The 18,919-nt window shown below is 50.4% G+C and overlaps 1 protein-coding gene across 2 annotated transcripts; it reads left to right on the top strand.

Moving 5' to 3' along the window:
- The first annotated feature begins 13,903 nt into the window (after positions 1-13,903).
- Positions 13,904-18,888, top strand: LOC109783781 (auxin response factor 4). Of its 2 annotated transcripts, XM_020342379.4 has the most exons (15): positions 13,904-14,127; positions 14,234-14,340; positions 14,481-14,576; positions 14,708-14,764; positions 14,847-15,011; positions 15,111-15,195; positions 15,429-15,519; positions 15,593-15,757; positions 15,867-15,986; positions 16,090-16,162; positions 16,241-16,409; positions 16,495-17,405; positions 17,868-18,058; positions 18,133-18,302; positions 18,489-18,888. In XM_020342379.4, exons 1-15 carry the CDS (start codon positions 14,073-14,075, stop codon positions 18,506-18,508), a joined length of 2,475 nt encoding a protein of 824 aa, XP_020197968.1. In that variant the 5' UTR covers positions 13,904-14,072; the 3' UTR covers positions 18,509-18,888. The 2 variants fall into 2 exon arrangements, with proteins under 2 accessions (XP_020197968.1, XP_073367254.1); XM_073511153.1 differs by lacking the exon at positions 13,904-14,127 and having other exon boundaries at positions 14,173-14,340.
- Positions 18,889-18,919: the final 31 nt, after the last annotated feature.

Below are 18,919 nucleotides of genomic sequence, written 5' to 3'. Positions count from 1 at the left end.
CGGTGAACCCAATGTGCACGATGTTCCACATGTCATCATCTATAGCTCGAATACGGATCTTCATCTTCTCCTTCTAGAAGGGATAATCCGTCCCATCGAATATGGGGATCTTGGGATGCGACTTGTAGTTCACTGAAGACATACTTAAACTCCAAAGTCGTTAGACTAAAATGAGCAGAGTTAAGGAGTACCTTGCTCTGATACCAGTTGTAGGAACGAAGTATGTCTACCAGAGGGGGTGAATGGGAGTTTTAATTTTTCTTCAAAAAACTTAAATCTCTTAGAACCCAGCAGCGGAATAAACAACAAACAGACTAAGAAGAACTACAACATATGACCTATGGGAAACTAAAGCATGCATCAAAGTAAAATACATGAATAAAATGCATTGAAGGTAAACTTGAGTAACAGAGGTAACCAGTGGTGCTCGATGGCGACAAGGAATTTGTTTGACCAGTTCGTCCTTCTTCACAAGGACTATGTCTGGTTGGAGGGGCTGTGACTTAACACGGAGATAAACTCTCTTCACCCTATTCTCCTCGACAATCGATTTTTCAACCGATGCCGATCACTCGTGGTAGATACTTGAAGGCGATCTCCAAACCTTTACAGACTTCTTCTTCGAGAACCACAATTACTCTTGGTCTCTGAAGAACTTGACACCTAACCGTCTAGAGAGTTTGCAGCTCTCAAGAGTAATAGGCGCAGGCGGAGCGTATTAAATTTAGATTCCAGTGATGCTGAACCACTATCTAATTCTTCGACTCTAGGGTTTTTCCCTCGGTGGATTTTAAACTCAAATCGCTCAAAGAGGGGGTTGCTCAACAATCTTATCATAAATCAAACGGAGCAGCCACTGGACAAAGCCAGCGTGGGGTGGCTATTTATAGCTGCAGCCTTCCCAGATGGGAAATGACCATTTTGGACACGAGGTCCAGCCAATGGCCAACCGACACGTTCTCAATGGTCGAATTTTGGAGCAACGGTAACATTACTTGAGGAACAAGTAATGCTAACTCCTCGGTTCAAGGCAAATCTCTCGTAGCGAAGAAGATCACAGTCTCTTGCTGGCAAGTATTTGCTCGGAGCACAAAGAGATTTCTCTCACAGCTTTCATAGGTTTGGGTTTAGCATAAGAGAATCAAAGCTTCAAAACGCTATACCCCTCTTAATAGTACGGTGGTCCTATGAAAGAAGAAGAAGAACAAATAAATGCTACGTCTTCACTTCGTCTTCATTCTTCCTCGAACGCACTCATTTGCTTCGAACAATCACCGAACCAATTGCTTAAACTTCAGCAATTTTTAGGGTTCACTCTCGTTAGCTTTATCTTCGGTGATAACCTTCATTGCCTCGCAGGAGATTATCTTCGTTATTTTCATCAAACTCCTCGATTACTCCAGGGACCTGTTAGTCTGTGTGCACTAGCAAACACATAAGTCCCAGATTGTTTATGTCAACAAACTCCAAAACATAAGGGGCCTATCATTGCACCAACAATGCGTCTCCCTCATATAAAATTGCAGTAATGATTATCGGTCTAGTTATCCATTGCCTAGGGACAAAATCCTTCTCTTGTGATACAAAAAGATTTCTACTAAATAACTAACTTTTATTATCTCGCAAACTACTCCTAGTTTTATTCTTGCAAAGTAGTTCTAGCATCACACCTACAAAGTACTTATAGTTTCATACTTGTTCTAAGTAAATCAAACGTTAAGTGTGCGTAGAGTTGTATCGGTGGTCGATAGAACTTGAAGGGAATATAATTTTTTACCTTTAGCTCCTCGTTCGGTTCGACACTTTTATTTATCGAAAAAGCTACAATTGATCCCATGTACTTGGGGGTTTATCAGCATCCAGCTAAGACACAACGAGCACACCGTTGTAGGGACCACCTACACCGTACTTTTCTCTTATATTCTCCCACCGCGTGACTCTTGCAACTTCTCCATCTATCTTAGTTTCTCTCCTTGTATCTTTCCCAACCACAGACAACACAACTTTGTCGCCCTCTACCTTGAAGGGTACCATACACCACCCTGTTCTTTTCAAGCACCAGATGTGCCCACTGGCACCGACGCAAGAAATGTCGTTGTTCCCACTGAAGTTGCCCCACACTCCCTATTCCTAAGCATCGGTTGTGGGCCACATCATTTGTATCTTGGCCCTTGTCGGTGTCAAAACCGGCGGATCTCGGGTAGGGGGTCCCGAACTGTGCGTCTAAGGCGGATGGTAACAGGAGGCGGGGGACACAATGTTTACCCGGGTTCGGGCCCTCTCGATGGAGGTAATACCCTACTACCTGCTTGATTGATCTTAATGATATGAGTATTACAAGAGTTGATCTACCACGAGATCGTAGAGGCTAAACCCTAAAAGCTAGCCTATGATTATGATTGATGTTGTCCTACGGACTAAACCCTCCGGTTTATATAGACACAGGAGGGGGCTAGGGTTACACAGAGTCGGTTACAAGGGAGGATATCTACATATCCGAATTGCCAAGCTTGCCTTCCACGCAAAGGAGAGTCCCACCCGGACACGGGACGAAGTCTTCAATCTTGTATCTTCATAGTCCAACAGTCCGGCCAAGGTATATAGTCCGGCTGTCCGAGGACCCCCTAATCCAGGACTCCCTCAGTAGCCCCTGAACCAGGATTTAATGACGATGAGTCCGGCGCGCAGATTGTCTTCGGCATTGCAAGGCGGGTTCCTCCTCCGAATACTCCATAGAAGATTTTGAACACAAGGATCGTGTCCGGCTCTGCAAAACAAATTCCACATACCACCGTAGAGAGTATAATATTCCATGAATCTAATCTGCTGACAAATTTCATAGCGTGATATCACGCCACGGCCCGGTCATTATTCGAACCGTTTTTCTCAACCAACTACTGCACATATTGCGAGGCGGTTTTCTTGGCACGTCTTGTCGAAGCAGAGATCGTGTCCCCTTATCACGGGATTCTCATCAATACGGGTGTGGGTAACCCAACCGCACCATCAATCACGGCGCCTGGGGAATAAACGAGTTTACCAGGCAAGTGGGGAGGCGCAGAATTCCCGCTGCCTTTATAAGGGGATAAGGACTCCCTTTTGCACCCACGCTTTCTTCTTCCTGACCCCTTCCCCTTCGATCGAGCTCCAGCGCCCGAGCGTTCGTCTTCTCCGCCCACAAAGGTCTTACGAAAATGTCCAGATCCAGAGCAGGAGGCAAGTGGATGGCCTCTACCGTCCGGGAGAAGGATATCAAAAAGCTTCGGGAGGCTGGGTATCTGGCCAAGAAAATCAGCCACCGTCTCCCGACGGCGGGACAGATCGTTCCTACTCCAGAACCCGACGAGAGGGTTGTATTCCTCCCTCATTTTGTCCGCGGGCTAGGGTTTCCCCTCCACCCGTTCGTTCGCGGCATCATGTATTATTATGGGATTGATTTTCACGATCTATCCCCCAATTCCTTCCTCAACATCTCGACATTCATCGTCGTGTGCGAGGCTTTTCTCCGCATCTCACCACACTTCGGCTTATGGATGAAGGTCTTTAATGTGAAGCCCAAGGTAGTGAGCGGCGAGCACGCCGAGTGCGGGGGCGCTATGGTGAGCAAGATGCCCAACGTCACATGGCCAACAGGTACTTTTAATGATTCCGTCAAAGAGTGGCAACAGCAGTGGTTTTACATCACTGAGCCGCGCGGCACGGAATGGGCCGCTACTCCCGAGTTCCGATCCGGATCCCCTCTGCGGCTTACGTCCTGGCCTAAGAAGGGCCTGAACTGGTCTTCGTCCGACGAACTGTCGGTGCTCCAGACGCGCGTTAAGGATATGGAAGACAAGAATATCAAACTTGTCAATGTAGTCCAGGTGATGTTGGTTCGCCGGATCCTTCCTTGTCAACACCGGACTTGCAATTTATGGGAATTCGATCCGGCCAAGCACCAGACCCTGCGAGACCTCTTTGGCTCCTCGCACAAAGACATTTGGAAGGTGCTTTTCAAGTTCGGCAAATCATGGCCGGACTCGGCCGAGGACCGCGGGTACCAACTGTCCCGCCCTGCAAGCTCGGTAAGTCATTATACGTTTTATCAGCATAACCCAAGGGAAATGCTTAATGTGTTTTCCACAACTCTCCTAGGGCTGGACGAAGAAGGCGGGCGGATCCACTGTCTGGCCCCGCTGCCCGAAGAACCGGCCGGCCCACTTCTGACGAAGATGCTGGTCTCGGCACCTTACAAGGCGCCGAAGAAGAAGGCCGAGAAGGAGGCCAAAAAGACCCGGGGTGGCCTTCGCCGCCGCGGCACTTCGGACACAATATCCGAAGGCTCCAATGCCCGTTCTGCCTCCGAAGAGGACGAGGAGGAGGAGGAAGACGAATCCCCAGCGGGGGGGAGAAAGAAGAGGACGGCCTCCATACACTTGGAGGCCGAGTCGCCTAAAAGGGGAAAAACTCCTCTTCCGGAAGAGTCCACTGCCGCCGCCGACAGCAGCCCGGAGTGGGATCCCAGGGCCCAGCCCATGGTGAACTCGTGAGTATATAAAATCCGAACACGTTTATGCGCCCAGACTCATCATGGCATAATATTTTAACCTGAGCCATATTTTCTGTAGTCCGGCGAGGTCCCACACCAAACAATCCTCATCAGAGGATTTGCTGAGCTCGGATGCTATGGAGAGCGGGACGCCCCCGAAGGCCCCTTCCCCCAAATATGTGAATAACACTGAGGCTTCGTCCCAGAAGGACCCCGGCCAAGTAGGGGGGAAAGAGCGTGAAGGCGGCGCCTGGAGGTTAAACTTCAGGGGCCGGAGACATGGGGGAGAAGATTCCCATGGGAGTCGACGGCGGGAGCCATCTTGAATTCGGCCCCCAGCCGGACGCAGTTCCGGAGACCAATACGGCTCCAGAATCAAGCAGGCGGCCTCCCTCGGCTGGAGGGGGCGTGCCTGTTCCACCGGCAACCTCTGTCCAACCAGAGGTGCCGGAAGCTTTGTTGGCGGCGCTGAAGAGCGCCTCCATCGTTGATGAACACCGTGTCCTTATGGGTGCGGTGATTGAGAAGATTCAGTCTGCTGAGAGTGGACTGAATGAAGCCTGTATCAGCCTTATAAGAGGCTTTGAGGTATGTTTTATGAGGTTCGAAGAGTGTCATAGTATGGATAGTAGCCCCTGATACACTGTTCGGTGAAAGAAAGAACCGGACAGAGGATCGAATTTATGTTCGCAGGAAGACTCACTTGATGACATCTATCTCTCTTCTTTTATAAGCAGGCGTCTGTAGCGGCTGCTGTCTCTCATACTGCGGAGGTCTCCGGACTGAATCAAAGTCTGGAGCGGGCCAAAGAAGAACTTGGCCAGTTGAAAAGGCAGTTGGAAGATAAACAAGGTATGCGCAAGCCTTGTTCGCATTGAGTGTGAGCGAATTTCCAGTATGATAAAATATGTTTCACGATTTGCGCCAGGGGCGATGAACGAAGTCGAGGCTCTGAAGAAGGCTGTTGCCGAGGCCGAGGAAAAGGCAGCTGCAGAGCAGGCTCTTCCTGAGAAGCACGAGGCCAGGGTTATTGAAGCCGAGCAAGAGCTTCAAGAGGCCGTGAAGAAATGCGAGACCTTGGAGCAGAGTTTAACGAATAAAGAATCCGAACTCACCAGGGCTCATCAGGCCGCGCGCGATGCCCGGGGGGAAACCCAAGGCGCCCTGCAGGAGATCCAAGAGGCGAGGAAGATCGCGGCGGGTAAGGCTTTTTTCCATGTAAAGCAAGTATTTGAGGAGAAAATCATATTTCTAATTTTGAGTTTGGATTTCTCCAGGGGTATTTGCGGAACTGCCCCGCAGCATATCGGATGCCGCCCAATTCTACCGAGCCGAAGAAAGGAACACTGCGGATAAGCTCTTCTGGTCGCAGTATCTGGCACCGAATTATCCGTGCCTTTTGCCGATCAACTGAAACAGCTGATCGAACTGCATAGGGCGGCCGAACTAGCCATGAAGGATTTGATTATCCGGCTATGCCCCACCGAGCCGATTCCAAGCAGCTACTTCGGGCTTGTGAAGCGGCTTGTGAGTGCCTGCCCTCGACTTGACGTCATCAAGCGGTCGGTCTATATAGAGGGTGCGCGAATGGCCTTCGCCTGCGCAAAGGTGCACTGGGGGAAGATGGATGCTGAAAAGCTGATGACCGAGGGACCGCCAGAGGGAAAGGAGCACCGCAAGCCCGAATTATATTATGAAAGTGTCCTGAAAGGATCCTGCCTTACGGCGGAGCAATGCACCAAGGACATTATGTTTCCATGAATACAATCATGTTGTCCTTTGTAATGTTGAACAAGGTCATTTCTATTATTTATTGCATGTTATATAAAAGTTTATGCTCCTGCGCGGCCGTTTTATATATTAATCCTGAGAGTTGGCCAGTTGTCGGCTTCTGCCCCCACGTAGGAAGTACGGGGGTGTTCGGGATAAACCTGATCACTCTTTATCCCAGTTTTGGGTCCTTCGAAGGAGGTATTCAGCACAACGAACCAGGCAATCAGACTATAGGGCTTTATCACTCTCACTTAGCCATAGGAGCTTTAGAAAAGGAAGGTAGGCGCAGCCCCTGGTGTTTGGAACACCGCACGAGGGGCTCTATAAGCACCTGATCGGAAGAAAAACCGATCCATCGCACGCTGCATTGGTTATGGCATTATGCGGGAGAAACCCTTAAAGATTTTACAACCTCTCGAACAGCTGACCAGCTCTCGCCGTATCATGACAGTCAGTTTTCGGCTTTCTCTACTGAGGTGCTCGTCCGGAAGAATCGGGACACAATCGCAGTAGTTCTCCCCGTGCCGCCTTAGCCGATATAGCGGAACGTAAGGCAGCAAAACATGGGAGCCGGGCAAACCCAACATTTGACCCAAGACATGATTCGGAGCTGATGCATATAATGCTATAAGTTCGGGGTGCCGAACTTCCATGAAGGTGTTCGGACTTTATTGCCGTATTATGGGTAAAACGAAGCCCCTGGCATATTTAAGGCATATCGTGGTGTACGGATGCCACTTGACAAAAGAATTTCAATAAGAAATAACAGCAGATAAGCGTCATATAAATCCACATGTTGTATTTGAATAGTACGTCGATGCGTATGAGTACAGGTAATGTGATAAAAAAGAGATATGACTGTGGAACCTGCTGAGACCAGGGGGAAGAAGTTGTGTGCGGATCCGGAGTATAGTCGGATGGTCATCGCGGGGAATATCTAAGGATTCCCTTGCGCGTTCGAGCTGCTTCCATATCGCCAGTCCTGGTCGGCGCAAAGGTGAACCTGCAAAGAAAATGTAAGAAATGTTTGTGTGCCGGAGAGCGGTTGAGCCGCGGTATGTGGCCTGTCCTGGCCTTCGCCAGTGTTTAATTGAGCTCTGGGCAAGCCGGGCTATCCTGCCGCGAAGTAGTTTGGAGTCTTTTGGCGGTGTCCGGGAGCCTGGCCGTCGACTCGAGGTTCGATTGAAAGGTGCCACTCGTTGCTTCTGCTGTTAAAGTAGCGGTATACTCCTTGGTGCCGAGGGAAAGTTCGGCCTTGCCATTAACCGTGATGACGCCGCGCGGACCGAGCATCTTGAGCTTACGGTAGGCGTAATGTGGCACCGCGTTGAATCGAGCGAACGCGGTTCGTCCGAGCAGTGCCTGATAATCACTTCGAAAGGGGACGATGTCGAAGATTAACTCTTCGGCACAGTAATTGTCTGGTGATCCGAAGACTACCTCAAGGGTGATGGAGCCTGTACAGCTGGCCTCCACACCTGGTATAATACCTCTGAAGGTGGCTTTAGTGGGCTTGATCACCGAATGATCGATGCCCATCTTGCGCACTGTGTCCTGGTAAAGCAGGTTTAGACTGCTGCCTCCGTCCATAAGGACTCGTGTGAGGTGGAACCCGTCAATTATTGGGTCGAGGACTAGTGTGGCTGGATTGCCCTGATTGGTGTTAACTGGACGATCCGTGCAGTTGAAGGTGATCGGCCCTAGTTTATATTGTGGGACGACTGGTTCTGTTAAGTCGACATCCCTAAGGGTGCACATCCGGTCCGGGTTGGGAGTGTGGGTGTCGTTTACCACGTTCACCGTTTGGATTTGCGGGGGAAATTTCTTTTGCCCTCCTGTATTCGGTGATCTAGGCTCCTCGTCGCCGCCATCGCTTTGAGACCCCTTATCTTTGTTTTTGGCGCCTGACCTGCCGGCTTGTTTGAAGACCCAGCATTCTCTGTTGGTATGATTGGCTGGTGTTCCTGGGGTGCCATGAATTTGGCATGGGCAGTCGAGTATGCGGTCCAGACTGGACGGACCCGAATTGTCATTTTTGAGTGGCCCTTTCCGCTGACCGGACTTAGAGCCACTAAATCCGGCATTGACTGCCGTATCTTCGGCGTTTTCACCATTTTTGTGGCGCTTGTGTTTGTTGCGTCGGGGTTTGCCGTTGCTATCTCTGGCCTCTGATGTGCCAGGGTTGCTTGTTGTGTTGTTGCTACGGGCCAACCAGCTATCTTCGCCCGCGCACAAGCGGGTCATTAGTGTCGTGAGGGCTGCCATGGATTTTGGCTTCTCTTGGCCGAGATGTCGGGCGAGCCACTCATCACGGATGTTATGCTTAAAGGCCGCTAGGGCTTCGGCATCTGGACAGTCGACAATTTGGTTCTTTTTAGTTAGGAACGGGGTCCAGAATTTCCTGGCTGACTCTCCGGGCTGTTGTGTTATGTGACTTAAATCATCAGCATCCGGTGGTCGCACATAACTGCCCTGGAAGTTGTCCAGGAATGCGTCTGCCAGGTTCTCCCAACTTCCAATGGAGTTTGCCGGCAAGCTATTCAGCCAATGCCGAGCCGGCCCTTTGAGTTTTAGCGGGAGATACTTGATGGCGTGTAGATCATCCCCGCGGGCCATGTGAATGTGGAGGAAGAAATCCTCTATCCATACCGCGGGGTCTGTAGTACCATCGTATGATTCAATGCTCACGGGTTTAAACCCTTCTGGGAATTCATGATCCATTACTTCATCAGTGAAGCATAGGGGGTGTGCGGCGCCTCTGTGCCTGGCTATATCATGACGCAGTTCATACGAGTCTTGTCTGCTATGTTCGGCCCGGCCGGATTCGCTTTTAGTATATCCGGCGTGACGTTCGTCGTCACGCGTTGGGGCGTGCCCCCGTGATCCGTAGATCGATCTTTTATGTCCTATTTTGTTGTTCAATACGTCTCGCAGGTCCTGCGTGTTGCCCCGGGCCTTGGTGTTTTTGTTTGACTGGTGACGGGGTGCGGGTTGGGCTTCGGTCTGATATGCCGCTTTGTCTCGGCCATGAGGTGGTCGGTCAGCCGCATCATACGCTGGTAGTGTAGGCTTTAATGCTTCCTCTTCGAGTTGGGGTAGCAACCTGCGCTTTGGGTAACTTTTGGTTGGGCGCTCGAATTCTTGTTCCTCGGCCGCCAGGACCTCGGTCCATCTATCCGCTAGTAGATCTTGGTCAGCTTGAAGCTGTTGTTTCTTTTTCTTCAGGCTTTTTGCTGTGGCTATAAGCCGGCGCTTGAAGCGCTCCTGCTCGTTCTGATCCTCGGGCACGATAAATTCTTCGTCGCCGAGGCTCACCTCGTCTTCGGAGAGGGGCATGTAATTGTCATCCTCTGATTCTCCGTCTGCTGCCTGTTCCTTAGGGCTAGCTTGCCCATCCTCCCGCTCGAAACCTGGCTGGAGGGGATTGTCTTCGTCTTCGGCACTATCCGCAGCGTTATTGTCTCTTGTGCCGGTATCGCTGCTTTTGCTATGGCGGGGCTTAGAGCGGCACCGATGACGCCGGTGCTTAGATTGCTTCTCGGGGGGATTATCCTCCGTTGCCTTATTGCCATCGCTTTCTTTGGGGGTGTCCACCATGTATATATCATATGATGAGGTGGCAGTCCAGCGCCCTGTGGGCGGTGGTTCCTGTTCTTCTCCTACATCGTCGTCCATACCGTCGATGTCTTCGGAGCCAAAATCGAGCATGTCGGTTAAGTCGTCGACAGTGGCTATTAAGTGGGTGGTGGGTGGGGAACGAATTTCTTCGTCGTCCTCTTCCCACTCAAGCCGGACATAGTTCGGCCAAGGGTCTCCTGACAAGGAGAGAGACCTTAATGAATTTAGCACGTCGCCCAGGGGCGAGTGCTGAAAGATATCCGCAGAGGAAAACTCCATGATCGGTGCCCAATCAGATTCGATAGGCACGGACGCAGGCGGTTCGGAGCCCGTGGCCGGGGACGAATCCAAGTGTCCGGCAACACAGGTCTCATAGGAGGTGAAGTCAGTATTCGGCTCTATCGCCGCTGAGTGTGCGGCCTCCGTGGCGGGGTCCATCCACCCATCCTCGGACGGCGTGATCTGCTCCAGATTAAGGGCCGGAGTGGCCACAGGTGTGATCTCCCGAACACCGTCCGACGGCAGAGCTAAGTCATGCTCATCGTGACTGTGCGGCGCACCTGACATGGGCTCGAATCCATCGAAGATCAAGTCTCCGCGGATGTCGGCAGTATAGTTCAAGCTTCCAAACCTGACCTGATGGCCAGGGGCGTAGCTCTCGATCTGCTCCAGATGGCCAAGCGAGTTGGCCCGCAGTACGAAGCCGTCGAATACGAAGATCTGTCCGGGGAGAAAAACCTCACCCTGGATCGCATCGTTGCTGATGATCGAAGGAGCCATCAAGCCTTTATCATGACGGCACAGTGGAACTCTCAATGAAAGCACCAATGTCGGTGTCAAAACCGGCAGATCTCGGGTAGGGGTCCCGAACTGTGCGTCTAAGGCGGATGGTAACAGGAGGCGGGGGACACAATGTTTACCCAGGTTCGGGCCCTCTCGATGGAGGTAATACCCTACTTCCTGCTTGATTGATCTTGATGATATGAGTATTACAAGAGTTGATCTACCACGAGATCGTAGAGGCTAAACCCTAAAAGCTAGCCTATGATTATGATTACTGTTGTCCTACGGACTAAACCCTCCGGTTTATATAGACACCGGAGGGGGCTAGGGTTACACAGAGTCGGTTACAAGGGAGGAGATCTACATATCCGAATTGCCAAAGCATGCCTTCCACGCAAAGGAGAGTCCCACCCGGACACGGGACGAAGTCTTCAGTCTTGTATCTTCATAGTCCAAAGTCCGGCCAAGGTATATAGTCCGGCTGTCCGACGACCCCCTAATCCAGGACTCCCTCAGCCCTGTCAAAAGGACTCGACCGGATCGTGGGCCACGTCATTTAGATATCAACATTGTATAAAGGGCTCTTCTAGATCAGAGCACGGGTTGTGGGGCCATGTCATATAGATCCTAGCACCTTGAAAGGGCTTTGGATGGATGCAAGCACCGTAGACCCCCTCTGTTGCTGCCAAATTTAGTGGTGGCGAGGTGGGACACCAACTGGAACACTGCTTTCATCAAGCAATACTCCATGTCATATGGATCCTAGCACCGCCGAAGGGCTTTGGATGGATCCGAGCACCGTAGACCTCTATGTTGTTGCCAAATTCAGTGGTGGCGAGGTGGGACACCAACTGGAACACTGCTTTCATCAAGCAATACTCCATGCCATCAGGATCCTAGCACCGCCCAAGGGCTTTGGATGCATCCGAGCACCGTAGACCTCTATGTTGCTGCCAAATTCAATGGTGGCGAGGTGGGACACCAACTGGAACACTGCTTTCATCAAGCAATACTCCGTGTCATATGGATCCTAGCACCGCCCAAGGGCTTTGGATGCATCCGAGCACCGTAGACCTCTCCACTGCTACCAAATTCAGTGGTGGCGATGTGGGACACCAACTGGAACATTGCTTTCATCAAGCAATACTCCATGCCATCAGGATCCTAGCACCGCCCAAGGGCTTTGGATGGATCCGAGCACCGTAGACCTCTATGTTGCTGCCAAATTCAATGGTGGCGAGGTGGGACACCAACTGGAACACTGCTTTCATCAAGCAATACTCCATGTCATATGGATCCTAGCACCGCCCAAGGGCTTTGGATGGATCCGAGCACCGTAGACCTCTATGTTGCTGCCAAATTCAATGGTGGCGAGGTGGGACACCAACTGGAACACTGCTTTCATCAAGCAATACTCCATGCCATCAGGATCCTAGCACCGCCGAAGGGCTTTGGATGGACCCGAGCACCGTAGACCTCTCCACTACTACCAAATTCAGTGGTGGCGAGATGGGACACCAACTGGAGCACTGCTTTCATCAAGCAATACTCCATGTCATATGGATCCTAGCACCGCCCAAGGGCTTTGGATGGATCCGAGCACCGTAGACCTCTATGTTGCTGCCAAATTCAATGGTGGCGAGGTGGGACACCAACTGGAACACTGCTTTCATCAAGCAATACTCCATGCCATCAGGATCCTAGCACCGCCGAAGGGTTTTGGATGGATCCGAGCACCGTAGACCTCTCCACTGCTACCAAATTCAGTGGTGGCGAGATGGGACACCAACTGGAGCACTGCTCTCGTCAAGCAATACTCCATGTCATCTGAATCCTAGCATCACTGAAGGGCTTTGGATGGATGCGAGCACCGTAGACCTCTCTGTTGCTGCCAAATTCAGTGGTGGCGAGGTGGGGCACCAACTGGAGCACTGCTTTCATCAAGCAATACTCCATGTCATTTGGATCCTAGCACCGCCGAAGGGCTTTGGCTGGATCTGAGCACCGCTGAGGTCCATATGATTGCCAGGTTTGGTGGTGGTAAGGTGAGGCACCAAGTGGAGCGCTTCCTTTATCAAGCAATACTCCATGACAGCCATCTGTATCTTGGCATCGCTGAAAGGGCTCGACCGGATTCGAGTACTGACAAGGTCCATGTAGTTGCCAATTCAGAGGTGGCAAGGCGGGACAGCATGTGAAACGTTGTCCATGTCATTTGGATCCTAGCACCACCGAGAGGGCTATGTGGATGGATCGGAGCACCCGCGGGGTCCATATGGCTCCCATATTTGGCGGCAGCGAGGTGGGACACCATTTGGAGTGCTGTCTTCACCACACAACAATTTCGAAGGTCATGTTCTTCAATTTCCCGAATTATTTCGAAGATGGTCTGAAAGTCAGACCCAAGACTTCAAAAGTTTTATTTCCTGGATATTCAAAAACGTTGTTGAATTATTTATTAAGCTTTTTTAATCATACCTATGAAAGTTGGGCCAATCATTTCGAAATTCATCTCCAAACTCTTTGAAAGTTCTCCCAAATTTTCTCAGTTTTGTGAAAAGCTCACTCCGAAATGTTGGAAAGCATCTTGGCTTCTTAGTTGAATCTTTCTGTTTTATGTACTGAAATTCCTTGAATCTCAAAACCGATCACCCACACATTCTTTTCCCTATAATATACGCGTCGGACAGGGGAGAGGGGGGGGGGGGGGAGGGGGGCACGGCAATGTCGAAAACGAGGAATTTCTATCGCAACCGTAAGACGCCTCCATTGTCACGACTCTTACACCGGATGGTCTCGATGAAGGCCCTTCACATCACCCGACTGACGCCCACTAAACCTCAGTTCCAAGAAATTAGATCTTCTAGCAAGACGCTCACCGCATTTCCCAAGTAAAAAAATAATACGTAAAAAGAATCACCACGGCAAGGTAATTCGAGGGAACAACCATGTGGTACGCAGCTTCAAAAAAAAGAAAAGAAAAAAAAAACATGTGGTACGCGGTGAATTGAGGGGGAGAGAGACAGGCGATCGAGAAATATTATACTCTGTGCGTTAATCGGGGGGACAGGGAGGGCCCCGCGGCTTGGGGGCTGTCGGGGGCGGTGTGTCACGAGGCGCGTGCGGCTGTCGGCGTCGCCCTCCCTCTTTCCGTGTGCGTGTCAGTGTCTGATTCACTCCCCTACTCCCTACCAAGAGACCACCACCAAATTAATCGGCCCCCTCCCCCGTCCTCCTCCTCCCCCTCCCCACCCCCACATTTCTCTTCTACTGACGCTGCCGCTGCTGCCGCTCCCTCCCCCCACTCCCCTTTCCCTCCTCGACCCCGCGCTAGGGTTTCCCCCCGCGCCGCCGCTGCCGCGACCCCCGGATGCCGCCCGCGGCCATGCCGCCGCCGCCCCCGCCCCCGCAGGGCGCCTCCACAGGTACGCGCGCGCAGATCTGGCCGTCGCGCCCCCCTTTCCGGCTCCATGGTCTCCTCCTCCTCCTTCTCGTTCTCGTGCCTGATGTCTCGTGGGTTTGGCGGAGCAGGGGATCCGCTGTACGACGAGCTCTGGCACGCCTGCGCCGGCCCGCTCGTCACCGTGCCGCGCGTCGGGGACATGGTCTACTACTTCCCGCAGGGCCACATCGAGCAGGTCCGCCTTGCCGCCGCACTCCTCCCCTCCCTTCCTCCCTCACCCTCCCCTCCCGCGATTCGGCGCGGGAAGGGCGCTGCTCCGTCCGCAGTTCGCGCGCTGAATTTCGCTTTTCCGCTTTGGGTTTTGGCTTTTTTCAGGTGGAGGCCTCCATGAACCAGGTCGCCGCCAACCAGATGCGCCTCTACGATCTGCCCTCCAAGCTGCTCTGCCGCGTCCTCAACGTCGAGCTCAAGGTGCCTGCCTCTACCCCTCCCTCTCCCGCCCGCTTCCCGCGCTCAATTCCGCCCAATTTCCACATCCCCTTGCCCTGCCCCGAAATTCGATTCGGTCGGCTCACTTTTTCTGTCGATTTTTTTTTTGGCAGGCGGAGGCGGACACGGACGAGGTCTACGCGCAGGTCATGCTCATGCCGGAGCCGGAAGTAAGCCCTCTCGTAAATCTCTCCTTCCAAAATGTTTTGGGGATTTTATTCTGCTCCAGGTGTTAAGACCAGTATTTTTCAGCAAAGTGAGACGACAACGGAGAAGTCGAGCCCTGCAACAGGAGGCGCCACGCCTGCCAGGCCGGCGGTGAGGTCCTTCTGCAAGACGCTCACCGCATCCGACACCAGCACACATGGCGGCTTCTCGGTGCTGCGCCGCCACGCTGATGAGTGCCTCCCTCCCCTGGTATGTCTGCATTCTACAATTAAAGTTACAAGGAACCTGCGTAGTGTATGGCTTGCCGTCGGTTTGTGGCATTCGCTGACCTGATCTTCTATTTGGCAGGATATGACGCAGTCTCCTCCCACACAAGAGCTTGTGGCAAAGGATCTTCATGGCATGGAGTGGCGCTTCCGCCACATTTTCCGTGGTAACTTTGTGTTCCTTGCCTTACCATGATCTGTACCACTTTGAAATCGCCATGTATATATGCCGCTGTGATCTGAAGCCGACCAATTGAGCAGACCATTTTGTTGGAGGAGCTTAGTTATTACCGACAATGCAATACATATTAAACCTGTCTACAATTTGGAGAATGGTTATCTTGTAGTTGATGCTGATAGCAATCAATAATAATTGTGTCAACTTACTGCAAATCAACAGGGCAACCTAGGAGGCATCTCCTTCAGAGCGGCTGGAGCGTCTTTGTCAGTTCCAAAAGGCTTGTTGCTGGGGACGCCTTCATTTTCCTCAGGTCTGTTGTTGTTTCCTTTCTCCCAAGCATGCCAATTCCCAGTTCGTTACTAATTCTGTTCTGCTCCATGCAGAGGAGAGAGCGGTGAGCTTCGTGTTGGTGTGAGGCGGGCTATGAGACAGCTTTCCAACATAGCTTCTTCAGTCATATCTAGTCATAGTATGCACCTTGGAGTCCTTGCAACTGCATGGCATGCTATCAATACAAAAACCATGTTCACTGTCTACTACAAACCCCGGTATATCAGCATCTCTTTGGCAATCATACTGCTTTATCTTTATCTATTAATTCGTTTTCACTGTCTCGTTCTGAGTACTTACCTTGTCTAATTACCGTGTCAATTTTAGGACAAGCCGTTCTGAGTTCATTATACCATATGATAAATATATGGAGTCTGTTAAAAACATTTATTCTATTGGGACGAGGTTCAAGATGAGGTTTGAAGGGGAAGAGGCACCAGAGCAGAGGTAACTGTTGTATTTGCTTTCCTTACAAAGTTGGTTTTGTTTGCATTATCCCCTGACAGAACTAAGTCATCATTTGTAATCTGTTGTCCCGTTTGTCATGTAGGTTTACTGGGACTATAGTGGGCAGTGATAATCTTGATCAATTGTGGCCGGAATCAAGCTGGAGATCCCTTAAGGTAACTGGTTGATCACTGCTTTTTTTGTATATGGTCGGAAGAGTCTCATGCTTATCGACGATTGCTTCTTCTACTTAGGTGCGTTGGGATGAGTCGTCAACTATTCCACGGCCGGATAGAGTCTCTCCTTGGGAAATAGAGCCTGCTTCATCACCTCCTGTTAACCCGCTTCCCATTTCTCGGCCCAAAAGATCTAGACCAAATGTTCCTCCAGCTTCTCCTGAATCGTCTGTTCGTACAAAAGAAGGTGATCATTGTTAGTCTTACTGGAAGCTGGTGAAATAAAATATAGGTTCCATATCTGACTCTTGAAATGCTGCTGCCATTTGCAGGTGCAACTAAGGCTGATATGGATTGTGCTCAAGCACAACGAAATCAAAATAACACTGCCTTGCCAGGTCAAGAACAGAGGAGCAATAAGCTAACTGACATTAATGACTTTGATGCTAGTGTTCAGAAGCCTATGATGTGGTCACCACCACCACCACCCAACATCGGAAAAAACAACCCACTAACGTTTCAGCAGAGGCCCTCTGTGCATAATTCGTTTCAGTTGGGAAGGCGTGAAACTGACTTTAAGGATGCCAGTTCTGGTGCTCAACCTTTTGGTGATTCCCTAGGCTTCTTCATGCAGACAACCTTTGATGAGGCTCCAAATCGTCTTAGTTCATTCAAGAACCAGTTTCAGGACCACAGTTATGCTCGTCAATACGCAGATCCGTACTTATTTATGCATCAGCAACCTTCCTTGACTGTTGAATCAAGTAGAAAGATGCACACAGAGAACAATGAGATGCATTTCTGGAATGGGCCGAGCACTGCATACAGTAATTCAAGAGATCAAGCACAAGACTTCAGATTTACAGAACACCCATCAAATTGGTTAAGTCCGCAGTTCTTCCGGGCAGAACAGCCACGAGTGATCAGGCCTCACGCGTCAATAGCTCCTATTGAGCTGGAGAAAACAACAGAAGGCAGTGATTTCAAGATCTTTGGGTTTAAAGTTGATACTGCCAGTGCTGGTTTTAACCATTTGAACTCCCCAATGGCTGGAACGCATGAGCCTGTGCTACAAACTCAACCATCTGTATCATTAGATCATTTGCAAACTGATTGTTCTCCTGAGGTGTCCTTAAGCATTGCTGGGACGACTGAGAATGAGAAAAACATGCAGCAATGTCCGCAGAGTTCAAAAGACGTCCAAAGCAAGTCCCATGGTGCTTCCACAAGGAGTTGCACAAAGGTAGAGTCTTGTTTTCTCTCATGTTCATGCCAGCTGCTAGTCTTACTTGATGTTAAAATGTTTCTGTGGCATTTTCTTCTGTTCAGTTTCTGCTGTCAGTCGACAATAAATTGTCCGTTCATTAGCTAGTTGTGGAGATGTTTGTTTGCCCACATGTTGCTAATAATATTAAATACTCCCTCCGTCCCATAATGTAAGAGCGTTTTTGACCTCTTATATTATGGGAGGGAGGGAGTATTTGTTTGCTGAAAACATTTGAATTCCGACCTCATGTGAACAAATGCTTGAGTAGGTGTATGTTTCAGGCTGACTGATATTAGGGATTATGTGTCTCTGTCCGCTTGTATTGTTATGAGCAAGACTATTTGATCTATGCATGTGAACACTATGCACATATTATCATGGGATCGTATCGCATAACCTTTTTTGCTAATGATATATGTATCGTCCATGGTTTTGTAGGTTCATAAGCAAGGTGTTGCACTTGGTAGATCAGTGGATCTCTCAAAGTTCGTTGACTATGATGAACTCACAGCTGAGCTAGACAAGATGTTTGAATTTGATGGCGAACTGTTGTCCTCAAACAAAAATTGGCAGATCGTTTATACTGACAACGAGGGTGACATGATGCTCGTGGGAGACGATCCATGGGAGTGAGTCTCTGTCTTGGTGCTTGCTTAGCAGAACTTCCCTTCTTAGTACTAATACTGTATCATTCTGTGAGCAGGGAGTTCTGCAGCATAGTGCGCAAGATATGCATTTACACCAAGGAGGAGGTCCAGAAGATGAACTCGAAACCATCTGGCCCAAAAAAGGAGGAAGGTTCAGTGGATGGTGACGGCGCAACCGAGAAGGCCCATCTTCCCGCATCAAGCGATTTAAATTCTAGCCAACTAGGTATGTGCTTTTTAAAACCACATGCAATTGGTCAAGTTCACACTGTTTTCGGTGCATTCAATCCCCCCATTTACCTAAACCGACTAGCCGCAAGCATGGTTTGCATGATATTGTTGTTTGCTATCACAAGCATCACCCGCCGGAAGCGGCTGACCGTTCAGATGTTGGCCTTGGCGGTCTCTGCAGGTTGTGTCAAGGCCGACTGAGGCGAGGTATCGCGGGGGGCTAGGTCCCAGCAAAGAAGTAACAACCCCTGAAAGTATGGTCTATCGCTATTGCTATTGTTGATCACCACCAACTCCCCCACTCCCCTTCTGATGCAACAACCCTTTGGCTGTACTGTAGTTACTAGTAGGAAATGTAGAGACTTTGGTGCGCAATCGCGCTTGTCGGCTGGTTTGTTCTTCGGCAGAGAGAGAGATCCAGGGCCAAGGCTGTCCCTTTGCTTGGATGCTCATTGGTGATCCGATCCATCCCTGATGTAAATATTTATGTATGTAGGTAGCGTTAGTATGTAATCTGTCTGTATTAACCATCCATGAACCAGCAATGTCTATCTATTCCGGGAGTGACAGTGGTAGTAGTACATGTATGCCTGATCGATCCTGTTTAATGTA

The sequence above is a fragment of the Aegilops tauschii genome, chromosome 3 (assembly GCF_002575655.3).
Source record: "Aegilops tauschii subsp. strangulata cultivar AL8/78 chromosome 3, Aet v6.0, whole genome shotgun sequence".
In the NCBI taxonomy this organism is placed as follows: domain Eukaryota; kingdom Viridiplantae; phylum Streptophyta; class Magnoliopsida; order Poales; family Poaceae; genus Aegilops; species Aegilops tauschii.
This window is presented reverse-complemented; position numbering and strand designations above follow the sequence as displayed.